The sequence below is a fragment of the Chrysochloris asiatica genome, unplaced genomic scaffold (genome assembly GCF_000296735.1).
Source record: "Chrysochloris asiatica unplaced genomic scaffold, ChrAsi1.0 scaffold00292, whole genome shotgun sequence".
NCBI classification, from domain to species: Eukaryota; Metazoa; Chordata; class Mammalia; order Afrosoricida; family Chrysochloridae; genus Chrysochloris; species Chrysochloris asiatica.
The window spans coordinates 2,735,872-2,761,905 of NW_006408810.1; the positions used below are offsets into that span (position 1 = coordinate 2,735,872).

Genomic DNA, 26,034 nt, shown 5'->3' on the forward strand with positions numbered 1-26,034 from the left:
ACATATTGTCAGAAGGAAACAGTCACTGGAGAAGGATATCATGCTTGGTAAGATGGAGGGTCAGAGAAAAAGAGGAAGACCCCCAACGAGATGGATTGCCCAGGTGGCAGCATTGATGGACTCAAGTGTGGCAGCAGTAGTGAGGTTGCTATACATGGGGTCGCTGTGATTCGGTTCTGACTCTATGGCACCTGACAACAACAACAACAAGGAGCTTTGGTGGAGTAGTTGGTCAGATGTTAGACTGCTAACTACAAGGTCAGCAGTTCAAACCCAGCAGCCACTCCTCACGAGAAAGATGAGACTGTCTGCTCCCATAGGAAAGATTATAGACTTGAAACCTATGGGACAGTTCTGTTCTGTCCTACAGGGTCATTATGAGTCCCAGAGCACTTACCAGCAGTGGGTTCATGTACAACAAAGGAACACTGATGGCACAGTGGCTAAGGTGCTTGACGGCTAACCTAAAAGGTTGGCAGTTAGAACCAACCAGCTGCTCCACAGGAGAAAAATGTGGCAGTCTGCTTCCTTAAAGATTGCTGTTGTTGTTAAGAACCGTGGAATTGGTTTTGACGCATAGTGACCCTGTTTAGAGTTTCCGAGGATTTCAATCTTTTGTGGAAACAGAAAGTTTCATCTTTTTCTCATGTAGAGGCTGGTGGGCTCGAATAGCCCACCTTAAGTTCATAGCCCAATGCCTATCCTGTAGAGAGCTAATATGCCCCTGTCCATAAAGGTGACAGCCTTGGAAACCCTATGGGGCAGTTCTATGCTGTCCTATAGGGGCCCGATGAGTCAGAATCTATTTGTCAGCAGTGGATTAATGTATAACCAGAATCCATTGTTTGCTTCTCACATACCACCCTTCACTGGAGTCTCAGCCCCAGCGAGCCATCTTCTGATTCATCGGGTGTACTTCTTTCCAAGAGGAGAAATGATCACCATAAATGGCAGCAGATCAAGAATTTATGACCCTAAAATCTGTTAGAAATACCATGTGAGGACCTGTGGGAAACAACATTGAAACCCTGAGAGGCAGTCATTACCATCACCACTTGCCCTGACACCCACGTCTCCCCGGTTACAGGAGCCCATAGGGCCCAGTACCAGTGACAGGCTCAATGCCCCCAGAGCTTCCCTTGATCAGTGAGGAATGAGAACCCATATGTGAACACCCCAGTTGCTCACTCTCAGTATACAATTCTGAGGTATGTGCTAGAGTCTCTTGCTCAAGAAGTCACCAGGCAAATTAAGCCCAAAGTGCCTCACAGGAAATTAGTTAGCCCATCCATTGTCTCATGTGCCATTTCCTCACTGTGATTCCAGGGGTTGCCTCTCAAAAAACCTATGGATACTACAATCCTTTTCCTAGATTCAACTTATGGAAAGAACACAAAGTACAACATTTAACTCTCGTACTAAGCAGGTGCCCTAAAACAAAGACATCAGGGTGTATGAGCGCTCTGGGCTTCAATCTCATGCTGCTCCTCTCTGTCGTATGACTTTGGGGACCCAAATAAACTCTGGGTCTCCCTACTTCATCTTTCTGAAGACTACAAAAGTACTTCTCCCCTAATATTTCCCCCCTAAACTATTCGTTAAGGAGCTCTGGTAGCGTAGTGGTTACGAATCAGGCTGCAAACCTCAGAGTCAGCAGTTCGAAACTACCAGCTGTTCCATGGGAGAAAGATGAGGCTTTCTGCTCCTGTAAAGATTTACAGCCTCAGAAACCCTGTACAGGGTCACTATGAGTCAGAACCAACTCCACGGCACATTTCAACAACAACAACAAGCTATTTGTTGGTAAAGTAGAGGATCAAGAAAAATAGAAAGACTCCCAATGAAATGGATTGGCACAGTGGTAGCATCAATGGGCTCAAACGTAGCAACGATTGTGAGGTTGGCCCAGGACTGGGCAGTGTTTTGTTCTGTTGTGCAAAGGGTCACGATGAATAGTTCCCAACTCAATGGCACCACCAACAACAACAGCAAAGTTCTTTGTGGAGTCCTGGTGTGGTGTTACTGTGCTGGATGGTAAAGTTGGTTTGAACTACAAGGTTGATAGTTCAAGCTCATCAGCCCCTTCTCAGAAACCCTACACAGGGTTGCTATGAGTTGGAACCGACTTGATGGAACTTAACAGCAACAAGTTCTTTGTAGAGAAAAAATAACATACATGAGATCATTCTATTAGGAAATCTATCATGCCTCATGTTGTTGTTGTTGTTAAGTGCCGTGGAGTCAGTTCTGACTCATAGCGACCCTGCACAGGGTTTCCGAGGCTGTAAATCTTTACGGGAGCAGAACGCCTCATCTTTCTCCCATGGAACCGCTGGTAGTTTCAAACTTAAATATACATGTAATATATGCATAATATAAAGATGGGTTCTTATGTATACAGTTGATTTGTGTCATTAGCAATAACATTTTGTTCTATTGAACATAGGTTATCAAGACTCAGAGCTAACACCATAGCAACTAACAAGATGAGAGTTTCTGCCCTTGCAAAGATTTAAAGCCTTGAAAAGCCAATACAGGGTCACTATGAGTGGTAACTGACACTATGGCACATAAACAAAAACAAATAATGAAAAATATGTGGCATGGTAGAAATTTCAATCATATCCTTTAGCAAACATTAGCATGCCAATGAGCAAGCTACAGAGAGATGGACTCAGGCTCATTAGAAGAATGAATATTCTGACACCTAAACATTACCTGTGCAGGCTCCTGATGTAGTAAGCACCCCAAGATAGAACCTTGGGCCACCAAGGGCTGTGAGTATGAGTTCCAGTGTGAGGAGCGGCCCCACACCAACTTTCTCATGTCCCCTCTGGCTCTTCATACAGGCCCCCCATGACTCTTCTGAAGAAGTATCAGCCCTTGCCACCTGAGCCGGAGAATAGCAGGCTACCTTTCTTTCAGAGACACACATTTCCTGAAACCCAGAGAGGGCCCAGGTACGTGATCTCCTATTGCAGCTAATATCGGTGCTGATGAAATTACCAGGGGTACTGATGGACTACAACCGGATGTCTTGTTACCTAGGATTGCTGTAACAGAAATCCTAAAGGGGGTGACTTTCATGAACAGACATTGATGTTCTCACAGTTCTGAAAGCTGAAAGTCCAAATCACAGTCTTAGCCACATTGATTCCTTCTCTGAGCTTCTCTCCTAATTCTGATATTTGCCAAGGACCCAGAATGGTTTCAAGAGGTTGTAAATCTTTACAGGAGCAGAAAGCCTTATTTTTCTCCCTCGGAGCGACTGGTAGATTTGAACTGCTGACTTTGTGATTAGCAGTCCAGCTCATAATCCACTAAGCTGCCAAATACTAGTAGTAGTAGTAATATCAATAAATAAAATTGTAAGACAAATAATGATGATGAAAATAATAAATAATGGTGGCCAGGATTAGGAGCTCTGGTAGTGAATTAAGCTACTAATGTCATGGTCAGCAATTCAAAACTACCAGCTGTTCTGTGGGAGAAAGATGAGGCTTTCTGCTCCCATAAAGATTTATAGCCTTGGAAACCCTATGCAGGGTCACTATGAGTTGGAACCGACTCCACAGCACATTAATAACAAGGATGTGGAGAGGCTGGAATCCTTCTCCACAGCCGGTGGGGCTCTAGAATGGTGCAACCACTGTGGAAAATGGTATGAAACTTCCTCACAACAGTTGGAAATAGAAATCCTGTAATACCCAGAAATCCCTCTATTGGTCTGTATCCTAGAGAAATGAGAGCCATGACACGAATAGATAGATGTATGTTCACTGCAGCACTGTTCACAGAAGCCAAATGGCCTCATATGCATGTGAAAGCTGGACAACAAATAATAGAAGAGAAAATGAAATAGAAGAATCTAAGCATTAAGAACCAATAGATCCGTTTAGGAAGAAATGCAGCCAGAGTGCTCCTTGGAGGCCAGGATGGCCAAACTTTGTCTGTCATACTTTGGACATATTGTCAAGAGGGAACAGTCACTGGAGAAGGATATCATGTTTGGTAAGGTAGAGGGTCAGAGAAAAAGAGGAAGACCGCCAGTGAGATGGATTGACCAAGTGGCAGCATCGATGGAGTCAAGCATGACAACAATAGTGAGGTTGGCCCAGGATCGGGCAGTGTTTCGTTCTGCTATGTATAAAGTCACTGTGGGTTGGTACCAACTTGATGGCACCTAACAACAACAACATAGGAGAATATTACTGAAAGTATGAGAGGCTGCCAAAAGTCCTACCAAATCTATCTTGGAAGAAGTACAGCAGAATACCCCTTAGAAGCAAGGGTGGTGAGACTTCACCTCTCATATTTTGGATGCTGAACATGTTTCAATAGTGCTTCCAAACTCACAGAGTAGGAAGAAAGTTCTGGTGGTCTGTTTTTTTGTTTCTTTGTTGTTGTTTTTTAAATCAGCCAATGAAAACCCTATGGATCCGCGCAGAACATTGTTGGGTCCTTAGACAACCATGGGGATGTGTCAGGTCAGGGCAGCATTTGGATCTGTTGTGCATGGGATGTCCATGAGTTGGGCTGACTCACTGGCAGCCAGCCACTGTCTAAGGTGGCCAAAGCTATAATTCTTTGCTCCATTTACTCCCACGGAGTTGAATAGTTATAGACACCATCTACCTCATCGTTCTCCTGTGGCACTGGTGGTGGATTCAAACCCTTGACCTCTTGGTTAGCAGCACAGTGCTTCCCTCATTACACCCCAAAGGCCCCTGATCTGTGAATGACCCTGGAAATACCCCCTGAATAAGGAGGAGTTTTTCTTTAGGAAAAGCACTGTGCTTTCAGGTGTATTGTTAAGTAGTTGGTGTTGTTAAGAGTCATCAAGTCAGTTCTGACCCTTAGTGACCCCTATATAGGGTTTCCTAGGAGTGGCTGGTGAGCTTGAACTGCCAACCTTGCAGTTCAAACAGCTTTGCAGTCTAGGGCATTAACCCATAGCACCACACTATTGGTGATCACAGTCATGTAAATGGTCATTGGAGACTATGGTTGGGCTGACTTCCTCTGCAAACACAAGGGACTTTAGAAGTCTGAACTTACAGCCAAACCCCATGGAAGCTCTGCTCCTAGCAGCTGCTACCCTAAAGACATCCGGAGTTGAATTACCCTCCTGCAACTGTCTGTGATTAGCATCAACTGCAGGCAACGAGAAGCTGCTACCCTTTATTCGCCCAGCATGCTAGTTGTATTTCCAGCTATTGTTTCAGCCCTCATAAGTCTTTTCCAGCTCTGCCATTCTCTGTTTTAAAGCTCCACAAAACAATTGCTGAATCAAAACACATCAGTTAAGGAAACTGTCACTTAGATAAATCACTGGCAACTCAGATCTAGAAGGAAATTCTCAAGTTTGGGAAATGTTGGTTGGATATTCTCAACCACTGTCATGACTTTTGTAATACTGATGCTTTTAACTATTATTTTTTACTCTGCCCATTTCTTGGCTTTAACAAATTTAAAGGGGAAATATATCAAGGGACTTGTTGCTTAGGGGACCTTGAGCTTTTGGATGGGATGATGATATAATTTGGAAGAGGATCATGGTGATGGTTGAACACAAAATGAGTGTAATTAAGGTCAATGAATTGGACTTGTAAAAAATGTTCAAATGGCAAATGTTTTGATACGTACCTATTCACAATAATACACAAAAAAGAAAGAAACATATCATTCCCTAAGAAGCTTTAATGCAAACAGTACCAATAAAATTGCAGATCAAAATTTTTGAGCCTGGGGGATTTTTTTCTCTGTTAAAAATAGTAAGGAAAGCAAATTTTAGAGTGATATTTAGGATATACTGACAATTACAATTTATACACCATGCACTAGAGCCAGTGATGAAGAAACTGAAAAACTCTACCAAATTCTGAAGTTTGAAATTGATCAAACATATAATCAAGATGCATTCATACTTACTGGTGATTGAAGTGTAAAAGTTAGAAACAAAGAGAATGGATCTGTAGTTGGAAAATATATTCTTGATATTAGAAATGACACCGAAAATCACATGACAGGAATTAACGAGACCAAGGACGTCTTCATTGCAAATATCTTTTTTCAACAACATAAATGGTGATTACACATGTGGACCTCACCAAATGCAATGCATAAGAATCAGTGACCACATCTGTGGGACAAGATGATGGTTAATGTCAGTATCATCAAAATGTTGCCAAACCGAAACGAGGGTTTGCCGCCTGAAACTGTAGTCAATCACAGAGACAAGGAGAGATCCAATACAAGCTTTGTTAGCAGAAAGTCAACCATCTGGAGGACAGAGAGAACCATTTCTCAGGACCGTCCTATCTTTCACAAAGAGCAGGCCCATTATATAGGGTAAGTTACATTTGGATGTACACTTCATCTATTTTAACATCAAGATAGCATTCTTTGAAAAAGAATAAACTTCCTCAAACATTCTACCTTTAGGGTCTTGGCTACTTAATTCCTGAGATACCTATCTGGGTAGGTTTAAGCATGTCCTATTCTCCTTGTCCTGTCCTTCTAGGACTGCAAGATCATCCCAACCAATCTATAAACTTCCTCATTTGCAGGGTCCTCACTTGAGACTCAGTGACTAAACTGACTCCATTTTCTTTAGGTCAGTAGATCCGTGCTATCAAATCTATTGGGTCAATCCATTTCCTAGAAGGTTCTCACATTTTCACTGACCTTTGATTTTATTATTTTACCTAACATGGTGTCTTTTTGAGCACTTTTTTTTTTTTCTCCTGATGATATGCCCAAAATTGATGTTGTTAGGTGCCATCAAGTTGTTTCTGCCTCATAAAGACCCTTTGTCCAACAGAATGAAACACTGCTATATCCTGTACTGTCCTCACAGTTGTTACGTCTGAGTCTCTTGTTGCTGTCACTGTGCCAATCCATCTCTTTGGGGACTTCCTCTTTTTCGCAGACCCTCCACTTTACCAAGCATGATGTTCTTCTCCAGGAACTGGTCCTTCCTGAAAACATGTCCAAAGAAAGAGGATGTCTTGCCTTCCTTGCTTCTAAGGAACATTCTGGCTGTTGTTGTTGTTGTGAAGTGCTGTCAAATCGGTTCTGACCCATAGCGACCCTGTATAGGGTTTCCAAGGAGCAGCTGGTGAGCTTGAACTGCAGATCTTGCTGTTCAAACCAATTTGACAGCCCAGCACACTAACCCACAGTGCCACACCAGGACTCCATTCTGGCTGTACTTTCTCCAAAGCTAATTTGCTTGTTCTTCGGGCAGAACCTAATACATTCAATATTTTTCACCAATACCTCAGTACAGCTGTCTGTTGCTCAGAGATCTGAGACCAGGTTATAACACCCAAGCACCATGTGCTTCTGGAATAATCTCACCTGGTACAGACTGACCCTTATGATTCTAGATCAGCAGCCTCATCTAAAATTGACTTTGCAGCCTCAGTTTCCCAGCTATTTCTCCAAACTATAGATTCCTGGTGTGGCACTGTGGGTTAATGCACTAGACTGCAATGTCGGTTTAAATTGAAAGGTTGGTGGTTCAAGCTCTCCAGCCACTCTTTGGAAACACTACACTGGGTTGCTATGGGTCAGAACCGACTCAACGGCACTTACCAATGATAACAAAATTGCCTCTTCACTGACAGACCTGGGTAGATGGAATGTGCACCTTCATCCCTACTCCATATGGTCTTTTCGTAGGACTTCAGTCTCATTCCAACAATGCCCATTGAGTACACACCATTTTCAATATCATCTCTCACATTTTTCATGACAACCCTCCAGATGAGAAAAGTGAGGTTTAGAGAGGTTACTTTGCCAGGGAGTCTGGAAGACTTGGAGTTTATTCTGAGGCCAGACCGTGTCCACATGATAAAGTTCCATTTTGAGTTATGTTGAACAGGAAAAGGTAGAAACATTAACTGTGTCTTCTCTGCCCAAGAGACAAGCTAGAATGCTAATCAGGTTACTGAATGGAACCAATCCCCCAGCCCAGGAGACAAGCTATATGCTAATCAGGTCACCAAATGGGACCAATCCCCTTGGTTTCCCTCCTGTCCTCAAATAGGTCAGCACCCTAGCCCCTCCCCAACTCTGACCTCATATAAGCCTATATTGCCCTCCATTCAGTGCTCAGAATCTGGAGAAGCTAGCTCCTCTGAGCCAGGCAGCTTAATAAAACTGGAACTATGCTTCACCTCTCTGAGTGGCCTCCGTTTCTTCGATGATGGATCAAGAGCTGCAGTGACACCCTCGGACCCAAAGCTGCTGTGACACTCTCAGGCCTAAAGCTGTTGTAACACTCTCGAATCTAAAACTGCTGTAACAATGCCCCTCCTATTGAACTGTATGGAGTCCTGGTGTTGCACTATAGGATACGCATTGGACAGCTAACCATAGGGTCGGCAGCTCAAACCCACCAGCTGCTCCTTGGAAACTCATTTAGGGTCACTATGAGTCAGAACTGACTCAAGGACACGTAAAAATATTCTGCTTTATGCTTTGTTTTTGTCTCTGTCCTGTTTGTCTAATTAGCTTCCTTTCTCTTACACATGCATTCTTATCATTCCAGTGCACTGGACAGCTTCATATATAAAAATCTGTCCACTTTCTTAAAGCAAAAAATCTAGGAGCTTTCAAATCAAGGTAATCATAGCAGGTCTGAGGGTCCCAAAGAAATCTGACATAGAAAACAAAATATCAATAGGAATGATGATGGTATTTAAGTTCTCCCAAAATGAGAAATGAGTTTATTCATGGTTTTTACCTTTTACATTGGTTCATCATTTTTTTTTGTCTTAGAAAATCATGACCAACAAAGCTTGGCTTTAGTTTTATAAAACTGTAATAAATATACTGGATTGTAGGCTCTGAATTTGGCAGTGCAAACGTAACCAAAGGTTTGCAAGCATTCAATTATTTTATTGTGATCATTATGAACCATGTTTTATATAACACTGTTTCTTTTTCTTCCAGGCAGATAAGCTTAAAGGATTTAAGTGACGTAAGTAGCAATTTTGCCCTGGGAACCATAGAAGCAAACATTGACCAAATGTATAGGCAAGATATGGGTACCCTGTTGGCACTATGGGTAAGCACCCTCCAATTAATGGAAAGGTCGGCAGTTCAAATTCACAGCTAGTTTTCAGAAAAACAGATGTGGCAGTCTGAATCTAAAGCTTTTCAGCCTTGAAAACCCTATGGGGCAGTTCTACTGTGTCCAATAGAGTAACTAGGGGTCAGAATCATCCTGGTGGCAAGGGGTTTGGCTTGGTTTTTTATGGGCAAGATACTATTGCTCCCAATAGTAATCACACTTGGTCCTCGTGATGAAGTCCTGGTGTGGCGCTGTAAGATATGCACTCAACCAAAAGGTCAGTTGGAACCACAGGATTGGCAGTTCAAACTCACCAGCGACTTCTTGGAAACCCTATATAGGGTCATTATGGGTTGGAACCAACTTGATGGCACTTACTAGCAACAATTCTCATAATAACTTTGAGAATAACAACTGGCAGACAATAGGGCCAGACCCTGAAAATCCATAGGTCAGAGATTCACTCTCATCCATATGTCTCTCTGCTTTAAAAAGTACAGATACCTCTGACCTTGTTGATATTGTTAGGTGCCATCGAGTTGATACTGACTCATAGTGACCCTATGCATAACAGAATGAAACACTGATCGGTCCTGGGCCAACCTCACAATTGTTGCCACGCTTGAGCCCATTGATGCTGCCACTTTGCCAGTCCATCTCACTGGGGTCTTCCTCTTTTTCTCTGACCCCCCACTTTACCAAACATAATATCCTTCTACAGCAACTGGTCTCTCTGACAATATGTCCAAAGTATGAAAGACAAAATCTGGACATTCTGGCTTCCAAGGAGTACTATGGCTGTACTTTTTCCAATACAGATCTATTTGACCTATAAGAGTAAAAAATAAAATGTATTACTATCCCTTATGGTGGCCCCTCAAGATGTCAGCTTGTGGACTAAGGTGCACCTGACCCAAGCCATGGTTGTTCAATAACTTCATATGCATGTGAAAGCTGGACAGCGAATAAGGAAGACTGCAGAGAAGAATTGATGATTTTGAGTTATGGTGTTGGAGGAGAATATTGAAAATGCCATGGGCTGCCAAAAGAACAAACAGATCCGTGTTGGAAGAAGTACAGCCAGAGTGCTCTTTGGAGGCCAGGATGGCCAAACTTCGTCTCTCATACTTCAGACATATTGTCAGGAGGGACTAGTTGCTAGAGAAGGATATCATGTTTGGTAGCATGTTGGGTCAGAGAAAAAGAGGAAGAGCCCCCCCAATGAGATGGATTGGCCACGTGGTAGCATCGATGGACTCAAACATGGCAACGATAGTGAGGTTGGCCCAGGATCGGGCTGAGTTTCGTTCTGTTGTGCATAGAGTTGCTATGAGTCAGTACCAACTCAATGGTACCTAACAACAACAACAACATCACTGTCACCCCATGTTTTACAGAATAGAACTGCTCCATAGGATTTTATTGACCTTAAGGAGTCTTGATAGCACAGTTGGATAAACTCTCAGCTTTAACTGAAAAGGTCAGCAGTTCGAACCAACCAATTACTCCTCAGGGTAAAGTTGAGGAATTCTGCTTCTGTCAATATTTATTATGAGACTGTTTTGCTCTACTCTGTGTAGTCACTATGAATCTGAACTGACTGGGAGAACATGGGATTTTAGGTCATCTTAACATAAGCAGGTTGCCAGGTCATTTCTTCTGTGGTACCCCAGGGTGGGTTGAAACCATCCACCTTTACAGTCAAGCACACACTGTGCCACCTGGGGACCATGTGTTGGAATCAACTCAGCCTCAACTTACAACAACCAAATGATGATTATCCCTATTTCAAGGGTGAGACTGCTAAATCAAAACAAGCTAAGATCCAGCATTTAAGCCAAGATTGTTTTTTGCCACTCATGTCCAATGCTTACTAGATAAATGAAGAGTACTGCCACTTGGAACACATGAAGTCTCCATTGATGATGTCGAGTTGCCACCATTACATCAGACATAAAACTTTGGGAAGCCTGTTATATCCGGCTATTTGCTCTCCACAGTAAAGACAGAACTCCAGAAGAGAATAGATATGAACTTCAGAGTCACACAGGCCTGGATTCAAATTGTACTAGTTTTGAGAAGTTTGACAAATGCTTCTGTACTTCCACTCCCCAGATTTATGTTTCTTCTGTCATAAACTCAGGATGGGTAATGCACTTCTTCACACAGATGCACAAAATGTCAATCTAAGCATACAAAATGTCAGTTAGTAGTAGTTGTTACTGTTGTTAGGTGTCATTGAGCTGGTTCCAATTCATAGTGACCATATACACAACAGAAGGAAACACTGCCCATTCTGGTCATCCTCACAATCATTGTAAACTTTGAGCACATTGCTGGTGCCACTATGCCAATTCATCTCATTAGGGGTCTTCCTCTTTTTCACTAACTCTCTACTTTACCTAACATGGTATCCTTCTCCAGGGACTGGTCCCGCCAGATAATATATCAAAAGTATGAGAGAAGGAGTCTCCCAATCCTGGCTTCTAAGGAGCACTCAGGCTATACTTCTTCCCACCCTGATTTGTTTGTTCTTCTAGCAGTGTATGGTACTATTAATAGTCTTCTCCAACACCATAACTCAAATGTGTCATTTCTTCTATTGTCTTCCATATTCATTGTCCTACTTTTGCATGCATATAAAGCTATTGAAAATACCATGGGTTGAGTCAGGCGCACCTTAGTCCTCAAAGTGACATCTGAGCTCTTGAACACTTTAAAGAGGATTTAGGCAATATGTCATTTGATTTATTGACTGCTGCTTCCTGAGTGTTCATACTGGATCCAAGCAAAATGAAGTCTTTGACAACTTCAATCTTTTCTCCATTTATCATGATGATATTTATTGTTCCAGTAGCGATGATTTTTGTTTTCTTTACATTAATGTTCAACCCATACGGACACTGTGGTCTTTGACCTTCATCAGCAAATATTTTAAGTCTTCTTGGCTTTCAGCAAGCAATGTTATATTTTTGCATATTGCAGGCTGTTAATGAGTCTTCCTCTAATCACAATGCCACATTCTTCTTCATGTGATCCAGCTTCTCAGATCATTTGCTCAATATGAAAATTAAATTGTTGTTAGTTTCTTTTGGGTTAGTAGTGACTCATACCGACCTTATGCACAACAGAACAAAACACTGCTCCATACTGTGCCAATCTCACAGTCGTTGCCACGCATGTGTCCATTGCTGCTGCCACTATGCCAATCCATCTCATTGGGGGTCTTAATCTTTTTCACTGACCCTCCTCCTTACCAAGCATGATATCCTTCTCCACAGACTGGTCCCTCCTGATAATATGCCCAAAGTATGAGAGGCAAAGTCTAGCCATCCTGTATTCTAAGGAATATTCTGGTTGTACTTCTTCCAAGACAGATTGATTTGTTCTTCTAATGGTCCATGGTACTTTTATTCTTCTCCAACACCATAACTCATAAGCATCAGTTCTTCTATAGTCTTCCTTATTCACTTTCCAGCATTCACATGTATATGAGGCTATTGAAAATACCATGGCTTGGGTCAGGTGCACCTTCGTCTTCAAACTGACATCTTTGCTCTTGAATACTTTAAAGAGATCTTGTGCAGCATATTTGCCTAATGCATAAGCCCTTTGATTTACTGACTACTGCTTTCATGAGTGTTGATGGTTGATTAAAGCAAAATGAAGTCTTCAATCTATCCCCAGTTATCTTGTTGTTATTTATTGATTTAGTTAGAGATTTTTGTTTTCTTTACATTGAGATGCAACGCATACTAAAGGCTGTGGTTTTGATCTTCATCAGCAAGTATTTTAAGTCCTCCTCACTTGAAACTAACCAAGTTGTATCTTCTGCATATCACAGGTTGTTAATGAGTCTTCCTCTAGTCATAATGAGACTTTCTTCTTCATATAATCCACCTTCTTGGATTATGTGCTCAGCATACAGATTGACTAAGTATGGTGAAAAAATATAATTCTGACACACACCTTTCCTGATTTTGAACCATTCGGTGTCCCCTTGTTCTGTTCAAACAATTGCCCTGGTCTATGTACAGGTTCCTCATGAGCACAATTAATTGTTCCAAAATACTTATTCTCTGTAATGTTGACCATAGATTATCATGATCCAAACAATCAAAATCCTTTGTGTAGTCAATAAGCAGAGGTAACCATCTTTCTGGTATTCTCTACTTTCAGCCAAGATCCACCTGATATCAGCAATGATATACCTCATTCCACATCCTCTTCTAAATCTGGCTTGAACACCTGGATTCTCCCTGTCAATGCACTGTTGCAGCTGTTTTTTAATTATCGTTAGCAAAAAATTTACTTACATGTATTATTAATGATATTGTCCAATGATTTCTACATCCTGTTAGGTCACCTCTCTTTGGAATCATAAATATGGATCACTTCCAATCAGTTGTCCAGTAGCTGTCTTTGAAATTTCTTGGTACAGATTAGTGATTAGTGATAGTGAGTGCCTCCAATGCTACATCAGTTTTCTGAATGATTTAATTAATATTCCATCAATTCCTGAAGACTTGTTCTTTGTCAATGCCTTCAATGTACATTGAACTTCTTCCTTTAGTACCATTGGCTACTGATCATATGTTACCTCTTGAAATGGTTTAACATTGACCATTTATTTTTGGTACAGTGATTCTGTGTGTGTTCCTTCCATCTTCTTCTGGTATATTCTGCATCATCAGTATTTTGCCAATAGGATCCTTCAGTATTGCCAATTGAGGCTTGAATTTTTTCTTCAGTTCTTTCAGCTTGAGAAATGCTGAGTGTGTCCTTCTGTTTTGGTTTTCTAACTCCAGATCTTTGCACATTTAATTATAATACTTGAGTTTTCCTTCTCAAGCTTTCCTTTAAAATTTCATTTTCAGCTCTTTGTTTTCTGGTTTCTTCTATTTACTTTAGCATCTCTATACTGGAAAGCAAGTTTCAGAGTCTCTTCTGACATCCATTTTGGTGTTTTCCTTCTTTTTTGTTTCCTTAATGACTTTTTTTCTTTTTTCCTGTATGATGATCTTGATGCCATCCCACAACTCTTCTGGTCTTAGGTCAGTAGTGTCTAATACATCAAATCTGTTTTTGAGATGAAAATTTCCACTGGCTAAACATTCAGAAGGAGTCCTCTCTTCCTTCCTCCTAGTCTGTCTTTGTCAGGAAGCCCCATGAAACCTGTCCACCGTGGATGACCCTGCTGGTATCATACTTTCCAGCATCACAGCAACACACAAGCCACCAAAGTACCACAAACTGACAAATGAGTGATGGGAGTAGTTGCGGGTTGCTGCCAAGTCACTTTTGACTCATGGTGACTCTGTGTGTTAAGGATATTGCTCCATAGTCTTTTCTTGACTATCATCTTTATAGAAACAGATCTACAGGTCCTTCTTTCATGATGCCACAGAGTGATACAAACCATCTGTACCACCCAGGGATGAGCAGTAGTGGCTCAATAACGGCACGAACATCAAGTATAAAGGAAGCATTATCTTAGAACCCCCTAAGAACATCTACTTCCTTAAATCTCCAAAGAAGTTCCTAAGAAGATGGCTTCCTAAGACAGGTGTTGTGTCCACCTGTGATTGAGGGAACATCTCTGTACAATGGTGAGAGTAAACTAGCCTCCCTCTCACTGAGCTTCTATCAGATTTGGTTATTTTGGTTATTAGTATTTGACCTGCACCCTCACATTTAAGCCACCACAAGTTGGTATTGTTACCTTCTTCTTCTTTTTTTTTTTTTTTTTGGAGGGGGAGTTGGCTTTATGAATAAAACTAAAATCGAAAATAATATTTCCAACTTGTGACTTAACAACTATAAGACTGTTATTGCCTCTGACTCATAAAATAAGCATGTCAAGAAAGTTGATGGCTGGATCAAATGGCCCAGTCTGGTTCCATTGAGGACTTTACCAGACCCTCCCTCTTGTGGGTGGTGTTAGACTCTCATGTGCCAGCAGGAAGGAGAAAGCTTGGGGTGGTACTTTTCTGCTGGGGAAACCACATATCTAAGGTCCTTGAAGGAATCTCTGGGTGGCACACACAATTAGACACTCAGCTACTAGCCACAATACTGATGGTCCAAAGGCATCCTGAGGTACCTAAGAAGATAGACCTGGAGATTTGTTTCTGAAGCATCACAGCTTTGAAAATGCTACAGAGCAGTTCCACTCTGAAACACACAATGTTGCCATGAGTGAGAATTAACTTGGACCCAGAAATTCCTCTGTTTATTACTAAGGGCTGGGTTTATGTGTCTCAAGTCACAAAAGGTTCCCACTCAAGGTGACCTCTAGTCCATAACTCATCTGAGAGGACAATAGGAACCTCAATCAGAAACAAGCAAGAAGGAAATGGTGAGAATGTCCATAAACAACAGGCAGTGTGGTTGGTATTCTGCTAAACATTGATATAATCTAAGGAAAAGCAAGATCTAGTAGGAAAACATATTCTTGATCCCTATCTTTGGCAGAGAAACTTCCCCATCATCTCTAGGTTCTGAGATGCAAGGCCCTTTCCCCATCACAAATGATAGAGCAAATGTCATGTTTGCATCTGCGTGTTAAGTGCTTATGTTTTATTTGTGGGCTAGAATCCATCAGGCAGAAACAATGCACCCACACACACACTGCAAAGACACACAGCACTTCATAATTTTCCAATAAAGAAGAAACTCATTGTCTAATTTCATCCTGATGACAACCTTAAGAGTATGGGAGCTTCAAAGAAGTGGCCATATTTCCCACAGACAATAGGGCCCCACCCACCCCTGAAATAGCGATATATCTGAGCTAAAATAGTGTAAAAGAAAATAGAATGAAGGAAGCAAACATGGAAGAAGGATGAAAGAAAATAGATTTTACTAGTTAACTTGAATATTTTTACAGTTTAGTAACAACAAAAAATGTTACAGTAGATAGATCTCACTCCACTTTCCTAATGGCTCTTGGTTTTAAATTCAGAGTTTCAACCAAAAGTTTGGCTGAGACGCAAGTAAATAAAACAACTGCTCTCCCAGAGAAAGAGCTTCTCAGCAGTATTTACAACATGACTTCCTCTCCCTCTGGCAAGCCAGAGAACCATCTTCCCAGTTGATGGAGCACTTGAACTGCTAGATTTAAAGTCCTGGGGCAGACTCAGATGGAGAACTTGCAAACCACTCATTAGAATGTACTCATTTCCCTTTTCAGTTAACCTATCCATTTGCCTTGATTTGCTGTCTATGATGAAATGTGTGTGCTCTTTCCAGAACCCTAAGGGACTCCAAGGTCTTTGAAACAGAAGGCATTGTCTGTTGGCTAGTTCCACAGAAGACGTGCATTGGCTCTGTAAGCAATTTGTTGCTGAAGGTTTCTTAGCTAGTAATCCAACATGAGTCAGGAGGCTGGGCTCCAGGGCCTGTCCTACCATAAGATAACATGGACACAGGTTAAATGGTACACCTCTTTGAACTTCATCCACAAGCCAATGGTTGTTAACATTTATGGATCATAGTACCTTCTGAAATTTTAATGAAAGATGTAAACCTTGCTCACCCCAGGAAAAATATAGGAACATTGAATAAATAACATTTGAGATGGCTTCCATTATCCGTGAATTACATTTTTCCGCAAATGTTTTGAAGCCCTCTCATACTTTCATTATGTTCAGGGACCACCAGGCTACCTATGAGCCCTTTTGGTTCCAAGGCTAAGAAGCTCTTTTCTAAATGATATTGGGTCCTCCACTACCGATGCAATGCATGAAAAGGACTTCAGAAAACTATTTCCAGTAAAGTAAGCACTTCACCTGTCATAATACTGTTCGCTTTGTCAAGAGTAGAGCTAGCCTTGACTGAGATCTGAAAAGCTCATGAGTGGTCATCTATATGTATCTCTTGCAGAACACTCACAAGAAAACTAATATGAAGAAACTGGCTTCAACCTCCAGTGACAATACATTATTGGTCTCTCCATGTGTGGAACAGAGAAGATTGATGAAAATTGAAGACACTTGGAATCAACTAGTCCAATAGACCAATGGACCACATGAATATTAGTCTACATGACGCCAAGACCAGAAGAACTCGACAGTGCCCAACTACCACTACCACTACCGACTGCTCTGAAAGGGGTCACATTAGATGGTTGTGGACAGAATGGGAGGAAATGTGTAACAAAACTCAAAATGGACAAAAAGACCAGGCTTATTGGTCATGAAAAGACTGGAGAAACCCAAGACTAAGGCCCTCGGCTACCCCAGGTCTGGAAAAGAACTCACCTTCGTGACACAATTTTTAAACAAGCAGTAGATGGGTATATAGGGGGACAACCACATGAGTAAGCTTATGCTCACCATGGAAGGGTCAGTTATTCAAGATTAAAGGGGCAGCATTTACCTAAGGATAAAGCTCAGAAGGGTTGGGAAGGAGGAGATAGAATGGAAATAAGAACCACAGGGAGGAAGTAGGATAGCCATTGTTTCATAAAGGGGATTGCCATCATTGAGATGAAACAACGCGCATGAAACAACATACATGATGTAAAACTGAAGATCTGCTGTGTAAACCTTCACTCAATTCACAGGAAGACGTTTCAAAAAGAAAGAGAGAGAGAGAAAGCCAGGTTGGAAGGAAGGATAGCCAGGACATGCATAACCCAAAAATAGACCTTTCCCTTCCTGAAAAATAAAATAATAATAGAACTGGCCCAAAGAATGGAAGTCTAATAAGCATGTAAATTCCATAATGAAAGATAGGCAGGAAGTCTTTCATCAAAAGAAAGGAAACATTCATGAAGCTAAATGACCACATTTTAAAAGAATAACATGAATGTTGTCATGCTCAAATTTTAAAATAAAAATTTCAGAACAGATATAAAGACCAAAACTTAACCGTGTTGTTGTTGTTAAGTGCCGTGTAGTTGATTCCAACTCATAGCGACCCTGTATAGGGTTTCCAAGGAGTGGCTGGTGAGTTTGAACCACCAACATTCTGGTTCAAACCAACCTTACAGTCCAGTGCTTTATCCCACAGCACCACACCAGGACTCTCCATCATTTAAACATAAGCCCTATTCATATTTTATATTTCTTCACATCATGCTTTCTGCATATATACATTCACACTTTCATACATATAAAACATACAAGTATACGAGGAGGCTTCAAAAAGTTCATGGGGAGAAACAATCATTATCTCTTAATTCCAATTTTCCATGAATTTTTTGAATCTCCCTCATATAAGCATGTAATTGTTGTTATTTTGTCTGTACCATGGATCCAATCTTTATCCTGAATTCTAAGAATCATGTAGCATTGAGGTATATTCACTAGATAATGTTATTTCATACTGTGCCTAAGTAGTTGTACTGACTTGATTTCAATAAGCAGATGTACCACCCAAATATATTTAATGACTCCTGTTGAGGAGCTGCGGGTTAATGCGCTGGACTGCATAGTCAATTTGAAGCACCAGGTTAGCAGTTCAAGTGCACCAATCACTCCTCAGAAACCCTGTACAGAGTTACCATGGGTCAGAACTGACTTGATGGTATTTCACAACAACATTTAGATAAGCAAGGAGCTCTGGTAGTATAGTAGTTACAAATCAACTGCTAACCTCAAGGTCAGCAGTTTGAAACTACAAGACATTTCACAGGAGAAAGATGGGGCTTTCTGCTCCTGTAAAGATTTACAGCCTCGAAAACTCTTTTCAGGCTTGCTATGAGTCAGAATTGACTTCACGGCACGCCACCACCACCACCATATTTAGATTAGCATGTGAATGGTTGACAATGTTTTGAAATTATATGCTATGCTGTACTGAGCATATTTGTACATGGAATTTGGTGCAGACTTCAGATTGCTTTCTTAGAGTCTCATTGATGGAACTACTGGGATAAGCTGGAGAATACTTCTGATGTTCTTGATTGTTGTTGTTAAGTGCCGTCAAATTGTTTCTGACTCATAGTGATCCTGTATAGAATTTCAGAGGCTGTAAATCTTTGCGGGAGCAGAAAGCATCATCTTTCTCCTTCATAGGTTCTTGATTTTGTTGTTAAATGCTCTTGAGTAGGTTCCAAGCCATAGCGACCCTGTATGGGCTTTCCGAGGAATAGCTAGTGAGTTTGAACAGCCAGCCTTGTGGTTCAAACTGACCTTGCAGTATAGTGCTTACCCTACAGTGCCAGGTACTTGATGTTATTGTTGTTAAGTTCTGACCCATAGTGACCCTGTATAAGGTCTCCTAGGAGCAACTGGTGAGCTTGAACCAACAAACTTGCGATTCAAACTGAATTTGCAGTCCTGCGCACTAACCCACAGTGCCACACCAGGGCTCCTGGAATCTAATTGTGTTACAGAAGGATTGAAGTCATTTATAGTTCCATGAGTTGGCTTTAATGCCAATCATACCCTAAAAAAGAGCATGTAATTTTGATTTTTGTTCAGTCTTTTGGAGATGAGTTGTAGATTTTTTTAAAGAGGCTTCTATACTAAGAAAAATTTTGTCCAAATGTTACTAACCAATTGTTTTAAATCACACACATAAATTAAGTTAAATTCTCTATTATTAGAAGACACTCAATATTTTTTTTTTTTTTTCATTCAATACAGGTCCTTGGAAAAGAGAAAGGTAAATCTGCGTTGTTTTTTGGTTTTGTTTTTGTTTCTCCTAATGCCATTAGGATGAGCTCTGTTCTCAAATTCATGGTATTCATTACGATTTGCAAGGAGTAATTATTTCAGAGCCTAGGATGTATGAACTTGAGTGCATGCCTATGTGTGTTGACATGATGTAGATGGGAAATAAGGATAGCAGCTCACAGTCTAATCAAGAGGCCTCTGGTTCAACAACATGATTTAAGTCTGGGACTTCCCAGATCAGACAAACCCTTTCCCCAGGTATCTCCTAGGACTGGTGAAATTTGGCTAAAGGTCTTTCTTGGACCACAGACTGTTGATGAGAAGGAGTCACCCTGTCTCCTGCTGCCAACACGTCCACTAGCACTTTGAAAGGACATTGTTCCAGAGATGGTCTGGCTATCTCTCCATCTGTCATGTCATCTATGCACACACACACAGGTGCACACCATTGGTACCCTTGACTATTGAAGCATGCTAGATGACAGAAAGCTAAGTAGACAGCACTTTGCTGCCCACCGCTGAAAGACTGGTCACCATTCACATAAAATGAAGAACTCTATCCACAGCCATAAGTCCTAAGTCAAGACCCAGAAAGCTAGCACGAGGCAGTTTAGCAACATTAATTAGGACTTCAGTGTGTGGTCTTGGCCGGGTCATATTTCCTCTCTGGGTCGCAATTGTGCTTTCTTAGACTGGAGAAAGTTAGACATGAAAAAAAGGTATGGATCCCCAAGTGGGGTGGTCTATTGAAATTTTAAATTATTTTAAAATCTACAAGAAATTGTACTCTTACCCACAATAAAGCTCAACAGTCTAATGGTCAGGTGTAACGTGCCATCATCAACGCAGTGATGTGACACTGTTCAGTTCATCAAGGGCAGATGCTGTAGGTGGCTGTTGATAACATGGAATTATTTTATGGGATGTGTGATTTAGTAGACTGGTCACTGACTCCAATCACATTTCAAGTCACCTCAATCAATCAATCAGAGATGTCCATTTTATGATCAACCTTGGACTTTGTACAAACTCTAGACAAAATGAAGATACATACGTTTCTCCATGCTTTGTTAACTTTATTACTTATCATTGCAACTGGGGAAATGTTTTATATGACTCCATATGATTAATTACCCTTGGCTATTCCAGGTAGCTGATTAAAATGTATTCGTGATGAAAAGGAAATCAAAAGTGATAGCATTAATGGCTTATGTAATTACTAAACAACTCTAGTTTGTGTGGGAAACATGATCAAGGGGGCAGCATTGAGAAAACAAAGGCTGTTGGTAACCAGATCCTGAGCTACAACAGAATCATGGAAGAACTCTACTGCCCCAATCAAAGGAAGGATAGGAGAATGCAAGTGTACTGGGGTCTGCATTGGGCCTCCCCATTCCCTGAATCAATGAAATAGTTCTTTGTTTCAGCTCTGTTGTTCATGTTTCTAGGTAAGTTTCCATTTGAATGAAAAATCCATCTTCAGTCTACTTCTGTCCCTTGCCTTTGCTCTTCTTTATCCAGAGTGCCACTCCCTTAGATGGTTTAGGTTGAATCCCTGGGTGGTACAAACAGATAATATTCTCAGTTTCTAACTGAAAGGTTGGAAGTTCAAGTCCACCTAGGTACCTTGGAAAAAAGATCTGATGATCTACTTCTGATAAATGGCTGCTGTTGTTAAGTGCCATCAAGTCAACTCTGACTCTGAGCGACCATGAGGCTTCTGAGGAGCAGCTGGTGAGTTTGAACTGCTGACCTTGTGGTTTGCAGTCCAGTTCTGATCCACAGAGCTACACCAGAAGTCCTACTTCTGATAAATAATTCATTGTCAATCCTATGGAGCACAGTGCTATTTTACCATATGTCAAAAAAGAAAGTCCTGCACTCTGTCATGAGTGAAAGAAAATGAGTTTCATTGAGGAATAATACAGCCCAAGATGGACATCACTATGTGAAAACTACAAAGCACTCCAGAGAGGCTTATATACAAAGGGAACTAAGGAAAGGAAGGGGTTAATGGTTGATTATAGATAAATCAAATTCAGCTTAAAACCCTTTGGAAAGTAAAGGTTGGACACTTGACAAAAAGAGAGAGGTGTTACATGGTACCAGCTGGTTCAATTATATATGCTTGCGGTCATAAACATATTTTTCCTGGGAACAAATTGGTTACATCTTGACACATTCGTCCTACCAATAAATGGTTTACAATCTGACCTTTTGCTTCTTGGAAATGCATGTTGACCCTGTCATTCCTAAATCTGACACAAGTGCCTCCAGTTTGAGACATTCACATTTGTATTTCCAGTGATCAAGGCATCAGTAAGGGGCCCAGTTCACCCACAATGGAGTAGTCTTTCTTCTTCAAGGATTTTGTCTATTTTCTTGAGGATCTCTGGTTTAGTAATTATTTTTTTCACCTCACAAGTTAGTAGGCTTAATATTTAAGGGTTTATGGAGAACATATTAATGAACAAGGATTCATTTGAGTAACATTCCTCAGTCAGTATGAAATTTGAGAGGTCAACATAAGACATACCCAGGGACACAAAGGGAAAGACTTGACCTTGTCATCTAGAACTGTCCTTAGAAATTTTCTGTTCAATTTCCTTTGCTTCATCATTTCTTCCAGTTTGTTGCCTTCTCTACATTCAAGAACATGTTTCAGAGTCTCTTCTGTCACCCATTTTGGTCTTTCTTTCCTGTCATTTTTAATCACTATTTTCTTTTTTCACAGATGATGTTTTTGATGTCATCCCACAACTGCTCTAGTCTTCAGTCACTAGTGCCCAATACATCAAATCTGTCCTTGAAATGGTCTCTAATGGTGCAATATACTCAAGGTCATATTTTGACTCTCATGGACCCCTGTTAATTTACTTCAGCTTCAACCTGAAGTTACATATGAGCAATTAATGATCTACTCCACAATTGGCCTTTGACCTTGTTTAGGCTGATGATATTGAATTTCTCCATCATCTCTTTCCACAGATATAGCTGATTTGATTCCTGTGTATTCTCTCTGATGAGGTCCAAGTGTATAATCTCCATGTAAGATGTTAAAAAAAAAAGATATTTTCAATAAATGAGTCATTAGTCTTGCAAAATTCTATCATAAGATCTCCAGCATCATTTCTATCATCAAGACCATGTTTTCTAACTACCAATTCTTCCTCTTCATTTCCAACTTTCACATTCTAATCACCAGTGCATCTTGATCATCAGTGCATCTTGATCAGTTTCAGCCTGCAGAAGTTGATAGAATTCTTCAATTTCTTCATCATTGGCTTTAGTGTTGGTGCGTAAATCTGAGTTATAATCATATTAACTAGTCTTCCTTTTAGGTGTATCGATAATTATCCTATCAATAACAGTATCGTACTGCCAGATAGATCTTGATTTTTTCTTTATTTTTGTCTGACAATAACTGTGATTCCATTCCTCTTCAATTTGTCATTCCTGGCATGGTTGTTGGTGTTGGTGTTGTTGTTGTTAGATGCCATTGAGTTGGTACCGACTCATATCAAACCCATGCACAGTAGAATGAAACACTGCCCGATCCTGGGCCAACCTCACTATCATTGTCACGCTTGTGCCCATTGATGCTGCCACTTTGCCAATCCATCTTGCTGGGGGTCTTCCTCTTTTTCTGGCATTTCAGATTTTAAGTGGCCAGTACCAATCCATTTCACCTCACTAATTCCTATGATATCAATCTTTATGCCTTCCATTTATTTCATTTTTGGTGGTTTCCAATATTCCTAGATTCATACATCGCATTTTTAATTTCTTCTCATCACCAAATAAAGATGCCAAAAGCTTTGCTCCATTAACGCCACTCATTTTGAGGAGGCAGCTCTTCTCCAGTCATACTTTTGAATGCCTTCCAACCTCAGCTTGCAGTACTACATGAAAAAATGTTCAGCTGCTATTCATAAGGTTTTGGGTGGCTAAGTTTTCTAAAGCGGATAACCTCTACCTTCTTTAGTCTGTCTTAGTCTGAAAGCTCCACTGAAACCTGACCACCATGGGTGGGTCTGCTGGTATTTGAAATCCCAGAGGCCTGGCTTCAGCATCACAGCAGCATTGTAAGCCACCACATTATGATAAATTGACAGACGAGTGGTTGAATTTACACCACATCAAAACAGCAGTTCTGTCATCTTTGAGGGACTCAAATCATGTTCCTTTTTAAATTTCCTTGAATTGGGTAATAAAAAGAAGCCTTAAGGAACATTGTTTGATGGATGGGTACAATTTTCCTGGCCTTTGCCACACTATTAGTTTTCAATTTTCTTAAAACTTCTTCATAATAATCCCCATGATCATTTTGTGTCCTTCAAGAAAATCTAGCAATATTACCCCTTTGGAATCCAAAAGAACAGTCACCATACCATAAACTGCTGAGCTGGCCTCCCGGCCTTGAACTGAACTGGCTGAGCAAATCTCCTCAGAAGATACTAGTTTAATTTGACAACAGTTTTGAAGGCATCCTCATGATACTAAGACAAGTATATTATTAAAAGAACCTGTTTGTGGCTATCCATTGATCACAAAGACATGTTTAAGCATGTTTCATTTGAAATAAACATATACAAGTATGAACTGGAACCATGGTAGCAATACATTTTTTACTTACCCTGTTGTTGCTGTTGTTGTTATGTGTAATCAATTCAGCACCAACTCATAATGACCTATACACAACAGAGTGAAACACTGCCTGGTTCTGCATCGACCTCACAATCATTACTACTACAATGGTACCAATCCACCTCATAAGGGTCTTCCTCTTTTTCTTCTTCCTCCAGTTTTCAAAACATGACATCCTTCTCCAGAGACTGGTGCCTCCGGATACTATGTCCAAAGTATGAGAAAGGAAGTCTGGCTATCCAAGGAGCATTCTGACTGGACTTCTTCCAACACAAATTGGTTTGGTTTTTTGCAGTCCATGGTACTTTTAATATTCTCCAGCACCAAAAAATCAAATGCATCAATTCTTCAACAATCCTCCATATTCACTGTCCAACTTTCACATGCATATAAGTTTACTGAAAATACCATGGCTTGGGTCAGGCTCACTTTAGTCCTCAAATTGACATCTTTGCTCTTAAATAATTTAAAAGAAGTCTTGTGCAACATATTTGCCTAATGCAATATGTCATTTGATTTCTTGACTGCTGCTTCCATGAGTGTTGATGGTTGATCCAAGAAAAATGAAGTCTTTGACAACTTCAATCTTTTGTCTGTTTATTTTGATGTTGTTTATTGGTCCAGTAGATTCATACTCCATAAGTTCCATATTCTGATTATTAATAGATGTTTACAGCTGTTTCTCTTCATTTTGAATTGTGCCCCACCATCAAATGAAGGTCCCAAATATTTTACTCCATAGCATTCTCACAGTCAACTATACTTTGAGGAAGCAGCTCTTTCCCAGTCATATTTTGATTGTCTTCCATCCTAAGGGGCTCGTCTTCCAGCACTGTATTTGACAATATTCTTATGCTCTTCATCATGTTTTAATATTGACTATACTTCTGCTATCTGACAGTGTTCCACTGCTATTCATAAGGTTTTCAGTGACTACATGTTTGGAGCTCTGGTAGCATCGTGGTTACGAATTGGGCTGCTAATCTCACGGTCAGTAGTTCAAAACTACCAGCTGTTCCATGGGAGAAAGATGAGACTTTCTGCTCCCGTAAAGATTTACACCCTCAGAAACACTATACAGGGTTACTATGAGTCGGAACCGACTCCACGGCACGTAACAACAACAGCAACATGTTTGGAAGTAGTCCTTCTCTGCTTCTTCCTACTCTGTCTTCACCTGGAAGTACAGCTGAAACCTGTCCACCTTGGGTGACCTGCTGATATTTAAAACACTGGTGGTATAGTTTCCAGAATCACAGAAACATGCACATCACCACAGTATGGCAAACTGACAAGAGAGTGGTGAACTTACCCTTGTAAGTGGTTAGTATTTCTACACAGCCCATCACATCTTCAAGCCCTATCTGAGGTGTGAATATTACAGCTAAATTTTCAGACTAAGACCATAAAGCTTTTAATATGGATACATTAGATGATAAAGGCAGTTCAGTTAAAATATATATTTATAACCATTTAAAATTTACAACTCAATGTAAAGAAAACAAAAGTCCTCACTAATAGACCAATAAAAAACATTCTTATCAATGGAGAAAAGATTGAAGTTGTCAAGGACTACATTCTTCTTAGATCAACTATCAACACTTATGGAAGCAACAATCAAGAAATCAAATGACGTATTGCATTAGACAAATCTGCTGCACAAGACCTTTTTAAAGTGTT

The 26,034-nt window shown here is 40.6% G+C and overlaps 1 protein-coding gene across 1 annotated transcript in view; it reads left to right on the forward strand.

Moving 5' to 3' along the window:
* The window catches only part of CLNK (cytokine-dependent hematopoietic cell linker), a 205,863-nt gene that overhangs the window by 110,859 nt on the left and 68,970 nt on the right, over positions 1–26,034 (forward strand). The window contains exons 4-6 of the mRNA XM_006874670.1: positions 1,148–1,208; positions 2,850–2,960; positions 8,962–9,076. Of these exons, the coding sequence (XP_006874732.1) occupies positions 1,148–1,208; positions 2,850–2,960; positions 8,962–9,076 (287 nt within the window). The remainder of the gene's footprint in view (positions 1–1,147; positions 1,209–2,849; positions 2,961–8,961; positions 9,077–26,034) is intronic.